This window comes from Emydura macquarii, unplaced genomic scaffold (genome assembly GCF_026122565.2).
Source record: "Emydura macquarii macquarii isolate MOO-44397 ecotype Brisbane River unplaced genomic scaffold, CSIRO-AGI_Emac_v2 contig_1390, whole genome shotgun sequence".
Taxonomy (NCBI): domain Eukaryota; kingdom Metazoa; phylum Chordata; order Testudines; family Chelidae; genus Emydura; species Emydura macquarii.
The window spans coordinates 4558919-4573655 of record NW_027131527.1 but is presented as its reverse complement, the minus strand read 5'-3'; the positions used below and the strand labels follow the sequence as shown (position 1 = coordinate 4573655).

The 14737-nt window shown below is 37.0% G+C and overlaps 1 protein-coding gene across 5 annotated transcripts in view; it reads right to left on the bottom strand.

The window, feature by feature from the left end:
• GRID1 (glutamate ionotropic receptor delta type subunit 1) overlaps positions 1 to 14737 on the bottom strand; it is a 710419-nt gene that overhangs the window by 304753 nt on the left and 390929 nt on the right. For all 5 annotated transcript variants that reach the window (XM_067552528.1, XM_067552524.1, XM_067552526.1 and 2 more), the window contains exon 4: positions 9867 to 10072. In XM_067552528.1, coding sequence (XP_067408629.1) covers positions 9867 to 10072 — 206 coding nt within the window. The remainder of the gene's footprint in view (positions 1 to 9866; positions 10073 to 14737) is intronic.

Sequence of the window (14737 nt, the reverse complement as noted above, 5' to 3'; positions counted from 1 at the left end):
AAATTAAAAATGCAAATTAGTAACTATCATTACTTATCCCTTTCCAGGATAAAAGGGGGGGGGGGGGAAGAATAAATGAGGAAATCACTTCCTTAATCCACAATAGCAGGACTAAATCTTGAGGGAGGGATGACAGGCTTTTTTAGTGAAAGACATCCTATGTCAGCCTCTGTATTTACCTGAGAGATACAGTGGTTGCCATGAAAAACTCACACATTTATCCGTAGTTATATACTGTGGTGTTTAAGGCATTGTAAAACATCACAAGATTGAAAATAACAGTGGTATTTCAGTTTTATATTTTCTGGAGTCTATATCATCTGAGTTTTCCAATACATGTAGTAAAAAACAATTAGTCAGAAAACAGCAAGTTCTTTAAATAGTTATGCACTTAGTTGTTATATTTTTCAGATTTTACAAGGCAGAACTGGTTCCCTTAGGCATATGTAGTACTTCTGCTAAAGTTTTAAGCTCGGTGAACAATGGGATAATGAAATGCAAATATGGGGTCATTTAAAAATTAATCATCCATAATTAATTAGTTATTTCAAGCATTCTGGTAAATTATTCTAAAATTGTTCAAAATTATCATTGCTATGAATGATAAAGTAATTGCCTAAAGGTTTACAGTATTTTATAGAGAAACATTTTGCATATATTTATGTGCTCTCTGACCACAGATATGTCAGAGTACTTAATTTAGATTTCCAGTTCATTTTTGAAAATCTTTATCTTTAAACTGCAGGAAGCTCATACATTCAGCCAAACCCACAAAAGTAAATGATCTGAAAAGAAAATAAATCTTGTACATTTATTAAAGGTTACTCTTGCATCCCTCAATGCAGTGGCTAAGAACAACAAACAAAAACTGTTACTCTGTGGGTATGGGCGTGTCTTTATCTATGCATACATATAAAAAAATTCAGTTCACTTTTTATACTTTTTACTCAAACAAACACTACATTAATTTTCTAAAATAAATAGGTTTGACCTCAAGACGTACTGAATAAGTAAGAACACTAACATTTACTTTACATAATGTCTTTTCTCATAAAGGATGCCTAAAGGTTGGAGCTACCACTTTCAAAGTCCAGATATATTTCAGGTTCTATTCCTTTCTGTAGAGTTAATTTTACTACTTCAGAATTACATTTGAGAGCTGCGCTGCTTCTACAAAAAAGGCAGAGTGAAGGTAGACCAGATTCTTATAGCTGCCCTCTTTCATAATACAAGAACCAAAGGGATATTGAAAGAATCCAAAAAGACAGCAAATTTAACACAGATTACAAAAAGGAAATGCTGTTTCATAATCACCCCATGGAACTCATTTCCACAGAAGCTCATTAAAGCCGATAGTTTAGCAAGATTACAAATAGTACTGGATAATTATATGGAAGACAAGAACATTCAGAGCTACAATAGTAAGGATTTTTTAAATAAGAGTTTTGAAGAGATATAAAAGCTCATGCTTCAGGGCATAAGCCAATCTTCACTAAATGGTCATTAAGAAAAACTTTCCTTTAGGTCTTTTTTTGTCCCTAGCACCCCACACAAGTGACTATTGCATGGTTTCTTGCACCATCTCTCTCTGAAAAAGCTGATACCAGCCCTTGTTGAAGCCATGATACTTAACCACTTGTCTGATTCATGGATGTCAATAGGGCTGGCATCCATGCAATAAACACAGATATATATCATTGGAGAACAGCAAATGTTAGGAGCTGCCCCATACTTTAATAGAACAACAAACTGGAATCTGCCCCAGAACGTTTAATTGAAACAACTACAGTGAACATACTACTCAAACATATTTCATTTGCTCTGTTGCAGGGCACTAAGGAGAAAGTTACAAGTAATTCACAGCCATACAAATGTTTGGCATATAACAGTGCCAAAACCTGGTGCTGCTGTCTGCCAAATAGCTCTTTGTAAAGCAGACCCTGTCAGCTGAACATACTCAACTATTCATAGATGTCATTTTCATGGTTAGGTGACTCAGCAAAAATGTAACCATTCCCCTATCTTCTCTTCCTCCTGCTCAACCGCTGATTAACAAAATCCAACAGTGTTGTGTAATGTAGGTGTGCGCATATGCACACTGGGGAGAGGAAGGGGAAGCTGCTAATGCAAAATTATTGTATCTATTTTTAAACTTGAAAAAAAATGTACAGGAATAGAGAGAGGAAAAAGGGTTCTAATAAGACAAGTAATACAGATTAGCTACAAAACATACTGCCCACACTTGGGTGTTTTTTCCCCCTCCCCTCAAAACTATGCAAGTGATATGAGCATGTTCCATAAACAGTTCTAGGAAAGTTGTCAGTTTTAATAAAGTACAAGCCATAATAAAGCTGATCCAACTATTATGGCTTGAAGTAATTTTATATGATAAAGTATCTTCTGGTACACTGTGTTGTAAAAGATATTTATGAAACTATCAGAACAGCACAGTTGGAGCATTTGGAAATGATAGTGTGACACAATTTAGTAATGTATGGAAAATGAAGTGTAGCAAAATTAAGCACTGTGGTCCAAATTCATTGCTGGTATAACTCCACTGTTTTCCAGGGGGATTACACCCGTGATTAATTTGGTCCAATATCGGTTTAGAATTTAATATATGTTAATTGAATTCTACAAGAAACTTACGCAGAGGTCAGTTAAAAAATTCCTTCATGCATGCAACTACTACAACTAAAAAAAACCTAATTAATTATAAATCATATATTTTAAATCAGAGGATAGAACAAGAAAGCATGACGGGAGAAGTGCCAGGGAAATCCCACAGTCATAGATCCATTAATCTCTGGCAGGAAGAAGTGTCCTTTTTAATAGTAAAGGGAACAAGCATTGGAACCCAGCTTGAAGGTGCAAGGATCTGTATTCATTACCAATGTTTTGCCATCCACAGGATCAAAGAGTGGGCCCACAGCGTTCAATGGGGCCTAGATTTAGCCAAAAACACCCAACAATTTTTAAAAGTGGTAGCAAAAAAATGAAGAAATCCACTACCATCATACAAAATAAATATGGCAATCCTCAGCACCCAATGCACTGAGAAGAGAGACATGCCAGAAAAGCCACGGCCTGCAGTGGGAAGGGGACAGATGTCAGCCAGAATTGTGTGTGCCCATAATTCTGAGAAAGCTGTCCTGCAGGTCCTTAATTGCAGGAGTCAAGAGGTGCATTTTGGGTTAAGGCCTGGGTTCGTGTTGTCTACATGTCTGCTCACATTCATCTCCACACACAGTTGTCTGCACATATTTTTACTTTAAGCAGGTCATGAGGGTAAGTTGGGCTGCTGGGGTGAAGACACAGTACAAACAAACAGTTCTTTTACATCGTACTTGAGAAATGGCTATGCCAATTTCCCTGCACTGGCCAGAATTTGGTCTCAGATCTAAGTCCAAATAGCTCTTTGTTTTTATAATAAATAAGCAAATGCAGAAATGTAATGGAGAAAACAATATCAAGCAATAACACCATGGACTAATGAAAAAATTCTCAAATCCTATAACAAAAATATAGCAGTGAAAATTAAAAAAAATACACCACCACAACAATCAGGTACATAAAGTATTACTGTCAGTATTCACGTTAACATCAAGAAAGATTATGCATGAGTAAAATAAATGTCTGCCATATCAAAATTCATGTGAGATTCTTAAGCCTACCCATGATTTTTTCCGAGTTTTCACTTCAATGAAGGGTGTTTAATGAATATCTTGTATCCCTCTAACTTTATGCAATCTTTACCATATTGTGCTGCCACCTTTTCATGTGATAGCTACACACATTATATTTAGTCATGCTGAAAATGAGATTTGTGAGAGCTTTCTGCACTTGTTCATGATTAATTTAGCAGGCAATATTATCAGAAAATTGACCAGCATTTCCTCAACCACTCCTAGGTAACTTTGAAATACTTTGTTCAAAGGAATTAGAGAATGAGGAATGTGGAAATCTAATTGTACGTGCGTTTGGATTAATTTTACTATTTGTATCTAAAACCACCTAACCAACTGACAGTTAATTAGTAAGGGGCAAATTCATCAATGGCGTAACTCCATTGAAAGCCAATGATGTTATACCAAGAACAAATCTGAACACCTATGCATAAGTGTTCACTTATCAAATTAAAAATGCTAGCAAACATCTAAATTCTTTAGGCCAGCCAATATTATCACTCCCTTACAGGGAGTAATGTAAAAAGAATACAGGGTAATGTAAAAAGAATAATACTACAGCAAATTCTAAGCCTTATGAAGGTCACCCTCAATTCCTACTAATGTACTTGTATTTCCACAAGCCAGTCGTTTTCCCATCTTCATCTCCTAAACACCCAGAGACTTGTTATTGTTTATTATTAAAGTTGTATGAATGGATGCTGCTTTGTTTTTCCCCTTCATAATCATTACAATGATTTTCAAAATCTGATGGATCACAGCTGAGTCCAACAAAAAGAACTTCAAAACATAATCACTTTAACATAATTGAAACAAAGTGGAAGGTGTCATACATAGACTTTGCTGACTAATTCATATAAAATAATTTTTCCTCTTCACAAATTGCCTACAATTTATATTAAAATTCAAACAAATGTTTCTGGATGGATTTTTTTCTTATGTTTTTTGCAGTGCTTCTGCATCTAGGATTACTAGTAATGAGACAAATTGTATTCTTCTGTTAAATCCCCAAAGAAAAGGAAGCTGTGTTTAAGCCAATTTACCCAAGATCAGGAAACAACTTTCTTAACTTACTCTTTGTTAACTTTTCACTTTCAGTTTAGGGTTGTGGGGTTTGTTTGTTTGTTTTTTGTGTGGGTTTTTTTTTTTTTTTTTTTTTAATTTTAATTATTTTCCTTTGAATCCAAAAAACCCATTTTGTGTCCAAAATGTCAACAATGCCAGAGATTTTAGTTTCTAAGGAGGCACAGTGCAGGTTGGATTTAAACAAAAAGTACAGGTGCAGCAGTTTTTTCTAGCTCTACTCAAAGAAGAATTATGCCATTCCCAGAATTTTAATGGTTTAAAATTAGCCACACAAAATTAGGCAATCACTGCTATTTGTTTAAACAAACATATTAATTTATTTAAAAAAAAAAAAAAAAAAAGGTGGGGGGGGGGGGGACACACACGACTTTGCAGACCAAATTCCTCACAAAAGATTTCTGTCATTATAAATCATTGTATAAACAGCATATACATAGCCACATACATAGATATCTATATGTGTACTTAGGTACAGAGATATAAAGGCAGATGTCAAAAATGAATGCCAAAAGCCAAAATATTAAGTTTATCAATATGAAACGTAATTTCCTGCTGAAGTTACTATAAAAGATAGAGGATCTTTATTTCCTTCAAAAAATGGATTTCATATAGGCAAGATTGTTTTCCTTGGTAGCACAGAATGTTCTAGATACCACATATCATTTTTATAATTCCATTTGGGTGATAGGTTGTCACTTCATGGGGAAGTTAGAAAAACAAACTCAGTTTCTTGCACACAAGCTAGCACAGAGGGGCAGGAAGGAGGGAGTATGATATACCACGCTGAACTGACTTCTAATACTGACTCAGGGCAGCACTGACTCGAGCATCAGACATGGGGGAATATAAAAGAGGAAACTGAGACCAATACTTGAACTCCAATAAGAGATCAGAGCTGAACACATAGGGAAAGCACAGAAAGAGAGAAACAAAAACAGTTTTACCAGATCTACAACTATCTATGACGTTCACAGCTGTCATTTCACATGACTATCAGAATTCTATAGTGACATCAGGAAGAGAGCTCAGTTCCTCCTGCTCCAAAGGTGCAGAATTTTATTGTTTAAGTAAATCAAGGAAAGTCTTCATGTATCAGTGGTGGGCTCATGACACACAGTTGAGCAGTTCTGATTCTATCCAGTATTTATGCATCTATAGCCAGCTCATTACAGTCTGCACACTATTTTTTTTAAACAATCTTTGTAGGTCAAATACATATTTCCATCTTTCTCAACACACATACATTACATTTAGTTGGGCCTTTTTTTAAAGCACACACACACACAAGTTACTGTACATCTCCAGTAGTACACATATGGGATACTAGACTATGAGTAGATCTACACTATGGCTTAAACCTTAACGTCATTCAGGGGCCTGAAAAAGACCCCCCCACACACACACACACACACCTACTTAAGCAATGCAAGTTACAGTGACCTAAGTGCCGTTCACACCAACACGATGTTGGCAAGAGTCTCTCTCTCGACAATATAACTTCTGCTTCTCGCAGGAGTGGAATAATTATGCCAACACTAGAGCGCTCCCCTGCTGGCATAGAGCATTTTCACCAGATGCGCTACAGCAGTGCGGCTGCATTGATGCAGCCGTACCAGTTTAGTTCTTCTGGTGTAGACTAGCCCTCTGATAATATCTCTTGTTCCTCATCACATATGTGGTTATTCAGAATTCACCAGTTTGCATTCTCTCTCTCAGAATCATAGCGGGAAAGTCTTGAAAAGACCATAGGGTCATCTAGTTCATTCTCTGAACTTGTGCAGAAATGACTTCTACACTGTCTTTGAGCATTTCATCTAGTTTATTTTTGAACACCTTGGGTGATGATGCCTCAATCACCTCCTTTGGCAAGAGGTTCCATTGTCTAATTAACCACATTGTTAGAAAGTTTCCTTTTTTTAGTTTAAGGTCATTACTTCCTGTTATGCCACCCATAACTATCTTAAATAATTCCTTCTCCTCCTCCTCATGCTATTTCTTCTAAGTATTTGTTACTCTTTAGTCAGACTGTATATAGCAAGTTCCCTACACTTCTCTGAATATGTCATACTATCCAATCCTTGTATCATTTTTGTCACCCACCCCCCCGCCTTTGAATTCTCTCCAGTTTATTGATGCCTTTATGTTGGGAAGAGCCCTTAACTATAACATTTTTCAAATGTACTGTTCTTTAACATGAAATCCAAGGACCCATCACATAGCCCTAGTAATAGGCTAGACTCTGGATTTCTCTACCAGTGACCTATGGAAAAGGAATCCTTCCCCATCCCAGGCTGCAGAGCCTGAGATAGCCCTTGTGGCCCTGCCTGCCAGTGGATGGGGCAAAGGAAGGAACAACCAGAGGATCTGCATAGTAATGGATCCCCTGGCTTCTTTCCCTCTTTACCCTTCCCCCCCGGTGCACTGGCACACAGGGACCATGTAAAGGTTCCTTTTCCTATATGTGCCCATCCCCCTAATCCAGCCCATCTTTTGCACACTGACTGTGCAACAGTTAGAGGAAGTTCCACATATGTAGAAGAGAGCATATGCCCCTTAGTTATTCAAGTTAATTTACTGCTTGCTCCAAAAGGAAGCTCACTACATAGAAACTAGGTTTGCTTCAACCCCAAAAGTGAGCTTGAAGTGCAATATCTGCAGCAGATGATGTGTATAAAACATTTTAGGTGTCAAGCAACACTATATTCAGTTTTCTGCAAACAACTTCAATCTTCACTTCCCCAGAAGAGGTATGTCTGCCTATCCCTCTCAAGTACAATAGTCTTGACCGAATAATAAAGCTTGAAAAACCTATGAAAGTGTCAACAATCCTTGCTGCAGTGAACATGGAATACCACAGAACCAGGCATTAAGAATACTAAGCCAATAGAGGAGAAATGATGTCTAAATCAATTAGAGATAAGCCTGAAATAAAACCCTACAGCTGATCACCTCTGAGCTTTGGGCATTTTGTAACCCTGCCAGGGATCTGAGTTCCAAAGCTGGCCCCTCTTTCTATTGAACACACTTGAACTTTAGGGAGAAGATGAGATGACTAGGGCTGTAATCTAGAGCCACATTTTTTAGATCAGGGCCTTCTCTAATGAAAATAAAGATTGTCTCTTTTTGCCGTGATTAACAGGCAGAGTAATATGTGCCTATTTCAACTAGAAGAGGTCTGTGAACCTATATAAAATGATGTTACAACGATTCACACCACACTCATTGAACAGTATTATTCTTACAATAATAGAAGTTTAATATATCTTGACTTTTGAGTGAGTCTGTGGGCTCACACATAATCCTGCACTCAGTCAGGAATTTATCAGTATCCTCATTGATGTTAATGGAAGTGGTTGAAAATTTTTCAGTGAAATATTTTTTCAGCACTTGAAAATTTTTTGCAGGACAGGAAAACTGATTCCCATTCTTTCTAGATATTACTCCTTCTATATGTGTAATTTGTTAATTTTAGGTTTCTTGCCTTCATTTTAGTCTCCTCTTCCCTCTGTATGATTTCAGTACCCTATTTCTGTAAATTAAATACAAAACTCTTGATCTGAAAGTTGCAACTCAATACGCATTATAGATTGTACACAATACAGGGTTTTATACCTTGCATTATAGAAGTACGCAGCTCTAGAGAATCATATAGACACTAGAAATGTAAGAGACATATTGAGTCCCATTTAAGTTCATTCCCTGCCCTTGCAAGATTCTTCCCTAAAGCATATACTCAAGTGTCTCAAGACTTTTGGGAGTTTATTTTTATTTAAATTTTCTTCCATAAAGCTTTTCTGAATCAATCAAGATTCAATAGAAGATTGTCAAATTCATTACTTCTCATTTCTGTCCACAGTTATACTCCTGTAGGGATTGGGGAAAATATCAGGATAATTAGCTCTAATACCTATAATACTACACTGCTTTGAGAAAAGGCTGAGTGGTAAAAAGGTTTAATGCATTACTCAAACTCTAGAGGCCTGCAGGGCTTTTGTCCTTTCAATATAACTCTTATTAATATTTCTGGGAATTGTGTATATTGAAAGGAGATTGACCTCAATCAGATATCAAATCTAAGTGATCTGTAAATACTGATGTCACAGCTTAGTACCAATTTGGGACATTTCATTTGGACAGATCTGAAAACTAACCCAAAATTCTATTTCATGGTGGGCCTCCAATGGAAAAAATCAGTGCTAAAAATTAACCATATTCATCAAGATTAGACATCATCACAGTTTAACAAAAAAATGAAAGGTTTATTAATGCTGCTATGATCTAAGAAAACCAGTAAAGAGCGACAACTAATTCAATTTTAAAATGATTTTATTATTTAATATAGCAGATATTCATGTAGCAACACACTGATAACTGGAGATAGGCCTTTAAAACTTTTGAATTTCACAGTTCAGTTCTCTGGTGACAAAGCAAAAGGGTACAACATTTAAGGCCAAATTCTTAGTTAGTGTAGATAAGTGAAGCTATCCTAATTTACACCTATTGAGGATATGACCCTTAGATTTCAGGCTTTTCAGCACAGTAAGCACCTCAGAGTAATTCTTCACATCATACTGGAAAAAGGTGGGAAACATTCATTAATGTCAAAACAGTAGCCGATGGCACAGTGTTATTTCCATCTTTACCTAACCACTATGTCCTGTTCCTAATTAGTCTCATTGATCTCAAGAAACCATTAAGAGATAAGGTAACAAATACCTTCTACTGTATTTGTAGTACAAATACTGGGATTCCACTACCACACTGATAGCGTATTCCATAGACCTTTGTAGTTAATTCCTTTTAGCAAGGATTTGGGAATGTCCACAGGAAAGGAGACAATCACTGATAAACACATATAGTGTCTTTCCTAAGATTATAGATGGGCCTTGCAAATCACTTGCAATATGTATGTAATCAGAAGTACATTATAATCATTTCTGTGAAACTGAAGATTGACTAAGATACATAGTAACAAACTGACAGATGTAGGTCCACATTTTCAGAATGTGCCACTTTGGAAAATTTGGTCAATACTGTATAAAATATCATGCAAGTTATCATAATGCACAATTCTAAAAAGAACAATGCACTGACCTCATTGATGAAATTTTGGGCACCCCTTGGGCTTAGAAGTAAGATTGCTCTTCGTAATGTGTCACGGTAGCGATTCAACTCTTCTGTTTTCATGGTAGTAAAAAGGCTGGCAAAAACTCTGCTGATGTTTCTGTCCACCTTTTGTAATGATACATCAAGTCCTAGTCTTGAGGCCTGGTCCAGAAATCCCTGCAACCCACGAATATCTATAAAACAGGAATAAAATCATAGTCTGAGTCTTGACTTTTTAACCTTACCAAATAAGAGGCAATAGTAATATGTTCCTAATTATTATTATTTATTATTTGTATTATCCTAGCACTTCAGAGCCCTAGTCATGGACAAAGAAGCCATTGTCTTAGGCACTGTACAAACAGAAGAAAATGATAGTCCCTACCCCAATAGCTCACAATCTAAGTATAAAACAAGAGACAATTCATGGTCGCAAACAGACAAAGGAATACAAGGAAACAACCAGACAATACCAGTCACCATCAGAGGCAGTGGTCTGAGCACAATAAGCAGCCTAATTGTTGACAAGTTTTTCGTCGGCATGGCAGAAAAGGACAGTTTTAAAGGAGGTTAGGAGGAGGATAATGAAGAGGAGATAGTTTTGAAGATGTTTACAGGGAGTTTAGAAGATAGGCTTCTTGGCTTTGTTTCTGCTGATATGCATCCCACACTCCTGCTGAATTGAGTGGGAGTTTCCTATGAACAGCAATGGTACAATCATGCCCTTTATTGATCCTGGAGCAGTGTTACAGCAAAAGTTACGGAATCATTCCTACATATTCACTCCAATCCACAAACACCGAATAAAAGCAGCTAAAAACTTGCAGCTCCCATCAAAATCATATGAGATGTGCAGAGGCATCTGACAGCAGAATGTGACCAGTGACAAAGCTTAAATTTCACTGTTTTATACACGGTCTTCCTTCTGAACACAATGGTTAACAATAGAAACAACTGGCATCACTATGAAATAGAAACAGAGTTGACAATTATACCGGCAGTCCACTGTTAACCATCATCAACGTGTGAGCCCCTTATCTGAGAGTAATCTCATCCACAAACAAATGCATTTTGTTTTAAACATACTTCAATCAAGTTGGTGGAAATGTTGTGAAAACTAGTCTAAGTTTTCCATAAAGTAAATGGGAAAAAATACTAGTTAGCAATAATTAGTTACATCTTACAGATTCATAGATTCTAAAGCCAGAAGGGACCACTGTGGTCATCTAGTCTGGCCTCCTGTATAATACAGGTTATTGTTCTCTCACTATTTTTCTTCCAGGCAATCAACAATTGTTTTTAAGTCTAAAACTCTTTGATTAGTGCTGAACAGAAAACAGTATGCAGTTTTTGTGAAAAATTGACCAAAAATGAACTCCCTATCCCTATCCCTTCCCTCCCACGCTATGGAAATTGCCTTTTTTTTCCAATGATTAAATCTTTAAAAGATACAGTTTTTTAAACTTGTCAGAAAGCATCATAAGAAAAGAAAACTTCCCCAAAATATGTAGCTTATTAAAAAAAAGTCATTTATTGTCCTTTTAAAAATATATGAAATTTTTTGTACCAGATTTTCTAAGTGACATCCGTTGGCTGATAAAATGGATTCCAAGATCCCAGTCAATCTATCTACTACTGATGATTGTTGATTTGCAGTGATTGCCATTTAAAAGTCAACATTTGCCAGCAGACAAACTCAGTTATACAAACTCAGACACCACATCACTTTCTTGTTCTAGGTATAGGGGGAAATATCAAGTTAGTGTTGCTGGCAAATGCTGAGTTGATCAAGACATGTGGGAGAATGAAACAGTTAGAGGGATGGGTTTTAAAGTGGAAGACCACACCACTATTAACATTTAAACTAGTCACTTATTTGGCTCCAGGGATGTGTTAAACGGCCTCATGACAAACAATCAATATTCAGGGCTGGACCTGTTCAGCCTACGATTCAGCCCTCTTCTGAATCTTCTCACCTTCCCCCTAGCAGTAGAATGGGAGTACACATGAAAGGTACCTCTGACTGCAAGGATTTAAGATTTTCCCCTTCTTGCTCCAGCCTAATAGCATCTCCCAGCCATTTCCTGGATCTCTTACTCATGTTTACCTCTGGGAGTTGGCCCCTTTAAATCACTCATCCACACTGCACATTGGTGATGAAATTGCAAACTCTAGTTACAAATGGAAAGATTTTAAGTTCCTTTCCTTACTAACCTTCATTCAAGCCCACAGGATGCTGTGAGGAAGGTGAAAAATCTCAGCAGGCTTCTTGTCAATCTTGCTCTGAAGGAAAAATTCCTTCCTGATCGCCAAAACTGCTGATTAGTCAGACCCCCCAGGATCTTGGAAACAGTTCAAACTAGAACTTAACAAATCTAAGAGGCAAAGAGGGCAGGACAGCAGCCACAGAGTGGCTGCTGCATTCTCTAAGGTCTGAGAATGCCTCTCTCTTTCCCCCCTTCTCTCAGTACCCCGGAGATTGTCTATTCCCTGCTGGTCTGATGAAATATCCTCCTGCTGTTGCAACAGGAGGCATTTTTAACGGCAACAATATTTTTTAGCAATATCTTGGCTATGAAAACAAAAATAGACACCATACAGCATTTCCTTTAACTACTCCTGCAATCAAATCAACAGAGAATTCTAAAAGGAACATGATGATATGGGACCAGGACAGCGTAATTAAACTGAGTAAATAATTTTTAAATGTAGCCTGACAACAATCCATAGTGGAGGCATATTTCCAGTAATGTAGTGCAACCCCAATTTTCTGAACTCCATTTAACTGAAATTCCCGGTTAATCAAATCTATCCTATTTGCACTGAATAAAGCTTGGCAGGAAACTTTACAACAGCTCTCATCTCACAGAATTTAGGAGCTCTAAAAATCTGAATCTAAGTTTTTGTAGCGCTCCTAAGTGCCTCTGATGAACTGAATCTCAACACCTGAGTTTTGCAAGACTGAAATCCATTAAATGAGCAGATCTGCAACTGAAGGACTCCCATATCCCAGTTTTTGCAAAGGTTCCAGAAGTGCAATCCTGGCTCCATTGAAGTTAATGAAAATTTTGACATTGGATTCAGTGTGGCCAGGATTTCAAACCAGGTATGTTCTAAGACAATCATAGAACCACACTGACTGTATCATACTACTTAGAACTTTTGTGGGACTTTGTCTTCAAAACACTGCACAACCCGTGTCTTCAAGGTAGTTATGCCAATTTATACCCGCTGAGGATCTTACCACATGTGTGACTGCAGTCCATAATGGCCAGTGATCCAACAGATAAGATCCAGAATACACACAACACAAAAAAAGTACCTTTTATATCTGCATCTACATATATTTATTTAAAATGAAACATTAGCTTCAGAAAACCTGTATTTACAGAGAAATCTCAGAAAGGAACAGAAATGAGGCCAGGGATGTGCCTACTGCAGCAGACACTTTAATGTTTAGCTCAGGTTTATTTGATACGATTATCACCCAAATCAATTCCAGCACCAGAAAAGGTGTACTCAAGAGGGTTCTTTTGGTGACTTAAGAAACTGAGCCTTATAGTAATTCTATCACATTTCTACATGTCTACTGTATTTGTTTAGGTTCCAAAAGAGCCTGGGGAAGCAGGAAAAAGACAATATTGTGCAGGCATTTCCAGAAAATAGTGGAGCACAGTATAATTACTGCATTGTGCAGACATGCCAAAATAACGACAATGACAAAGCAGCATTGTTTACACGCAAAAATATTTTATTAATACTGTCAAACTATGGTTCGGATTTTGCCAATTTAAATTCAGTAAACTAGCCTTCATTACTATACCTTTTGTTCAATCACTTTCTGGGCTGGTGACGCTTGAAACACAGAGACTGATTTTTGAATGCTGTCTAGTCTTTCAAGATTACAGCAAAGTGTGACAAATACTAAGAAAATCCTCTTTCTTGGTTTACTTATGGTGTATCATTTTATACCAGTATCTAAAATTACACCTGAGCAAGAGAAATAGTTTGCAAGACATTAACTGTGACGCTGTTGTTTTGGATTGACTTTTCCTTGTTTTCAGCTGACCTCCTGAACTACTGGATCGAAAGACAATAAAATGGTAGAGATGTGTAAAATATGACACAAGGTAAGACTATTTGAAACTGGAGGTTGTGTGGAGGGAGGGGGGAAGAGGGTTGGTTGTTTTAAAAGTGAAAAAACAGCCTGTTTCCAAGGGACTCAAGAATTCAGATGTTTTTGTGTTTTCAATTCAAATTTGAAACAGCAAGAACTACAAAAGTGAGAAAATGCCTAAAACAAATTTTTGCATAAAAACATATCAGTTTTTCACAATTTGAAATCGTTTAATTTATTTTGATGACTGAATGTTGGCAAGCCTGTCCCTATATAGCATTTTTTTTTCCTTGTTGAAGCTCATGTGGAATTTGGAGCAGAGGGACATTTTCAAAAGTGAGTAATGATTTTGGATGCCCAGCTTAAGGAAACTTAAAGGGGCCCCGATTTTGAAAAAGGGGTCCTTTGAAGGTGCACCAAAATATTTAGGCACCTAAAAAAGTAATGAATGACTTATTAAAATCTTGTTTACAATGTTGTTGGAGCCATATTGGTCCCAAGTTATAAGAGAAACAAGGCAGATTAGATATTAGACTAACGTTTGTTGGTGGTAGAGAAACTTTAGAGCTTCACAGAGCTCTTCTTTGGGTCTAAAAAAGGTCACCAGAGCACCACAGTATTTTTTAGTTGTGACACTCTGGTGACCTGTTCCAGGCCTAAAGAAAAGCTCTGTGAGGTTCAAAAGCTTGTCTCTTCCAACACTATTGGTTTACCTCACCCACCTTGTTTGTTCTTTTAAAAA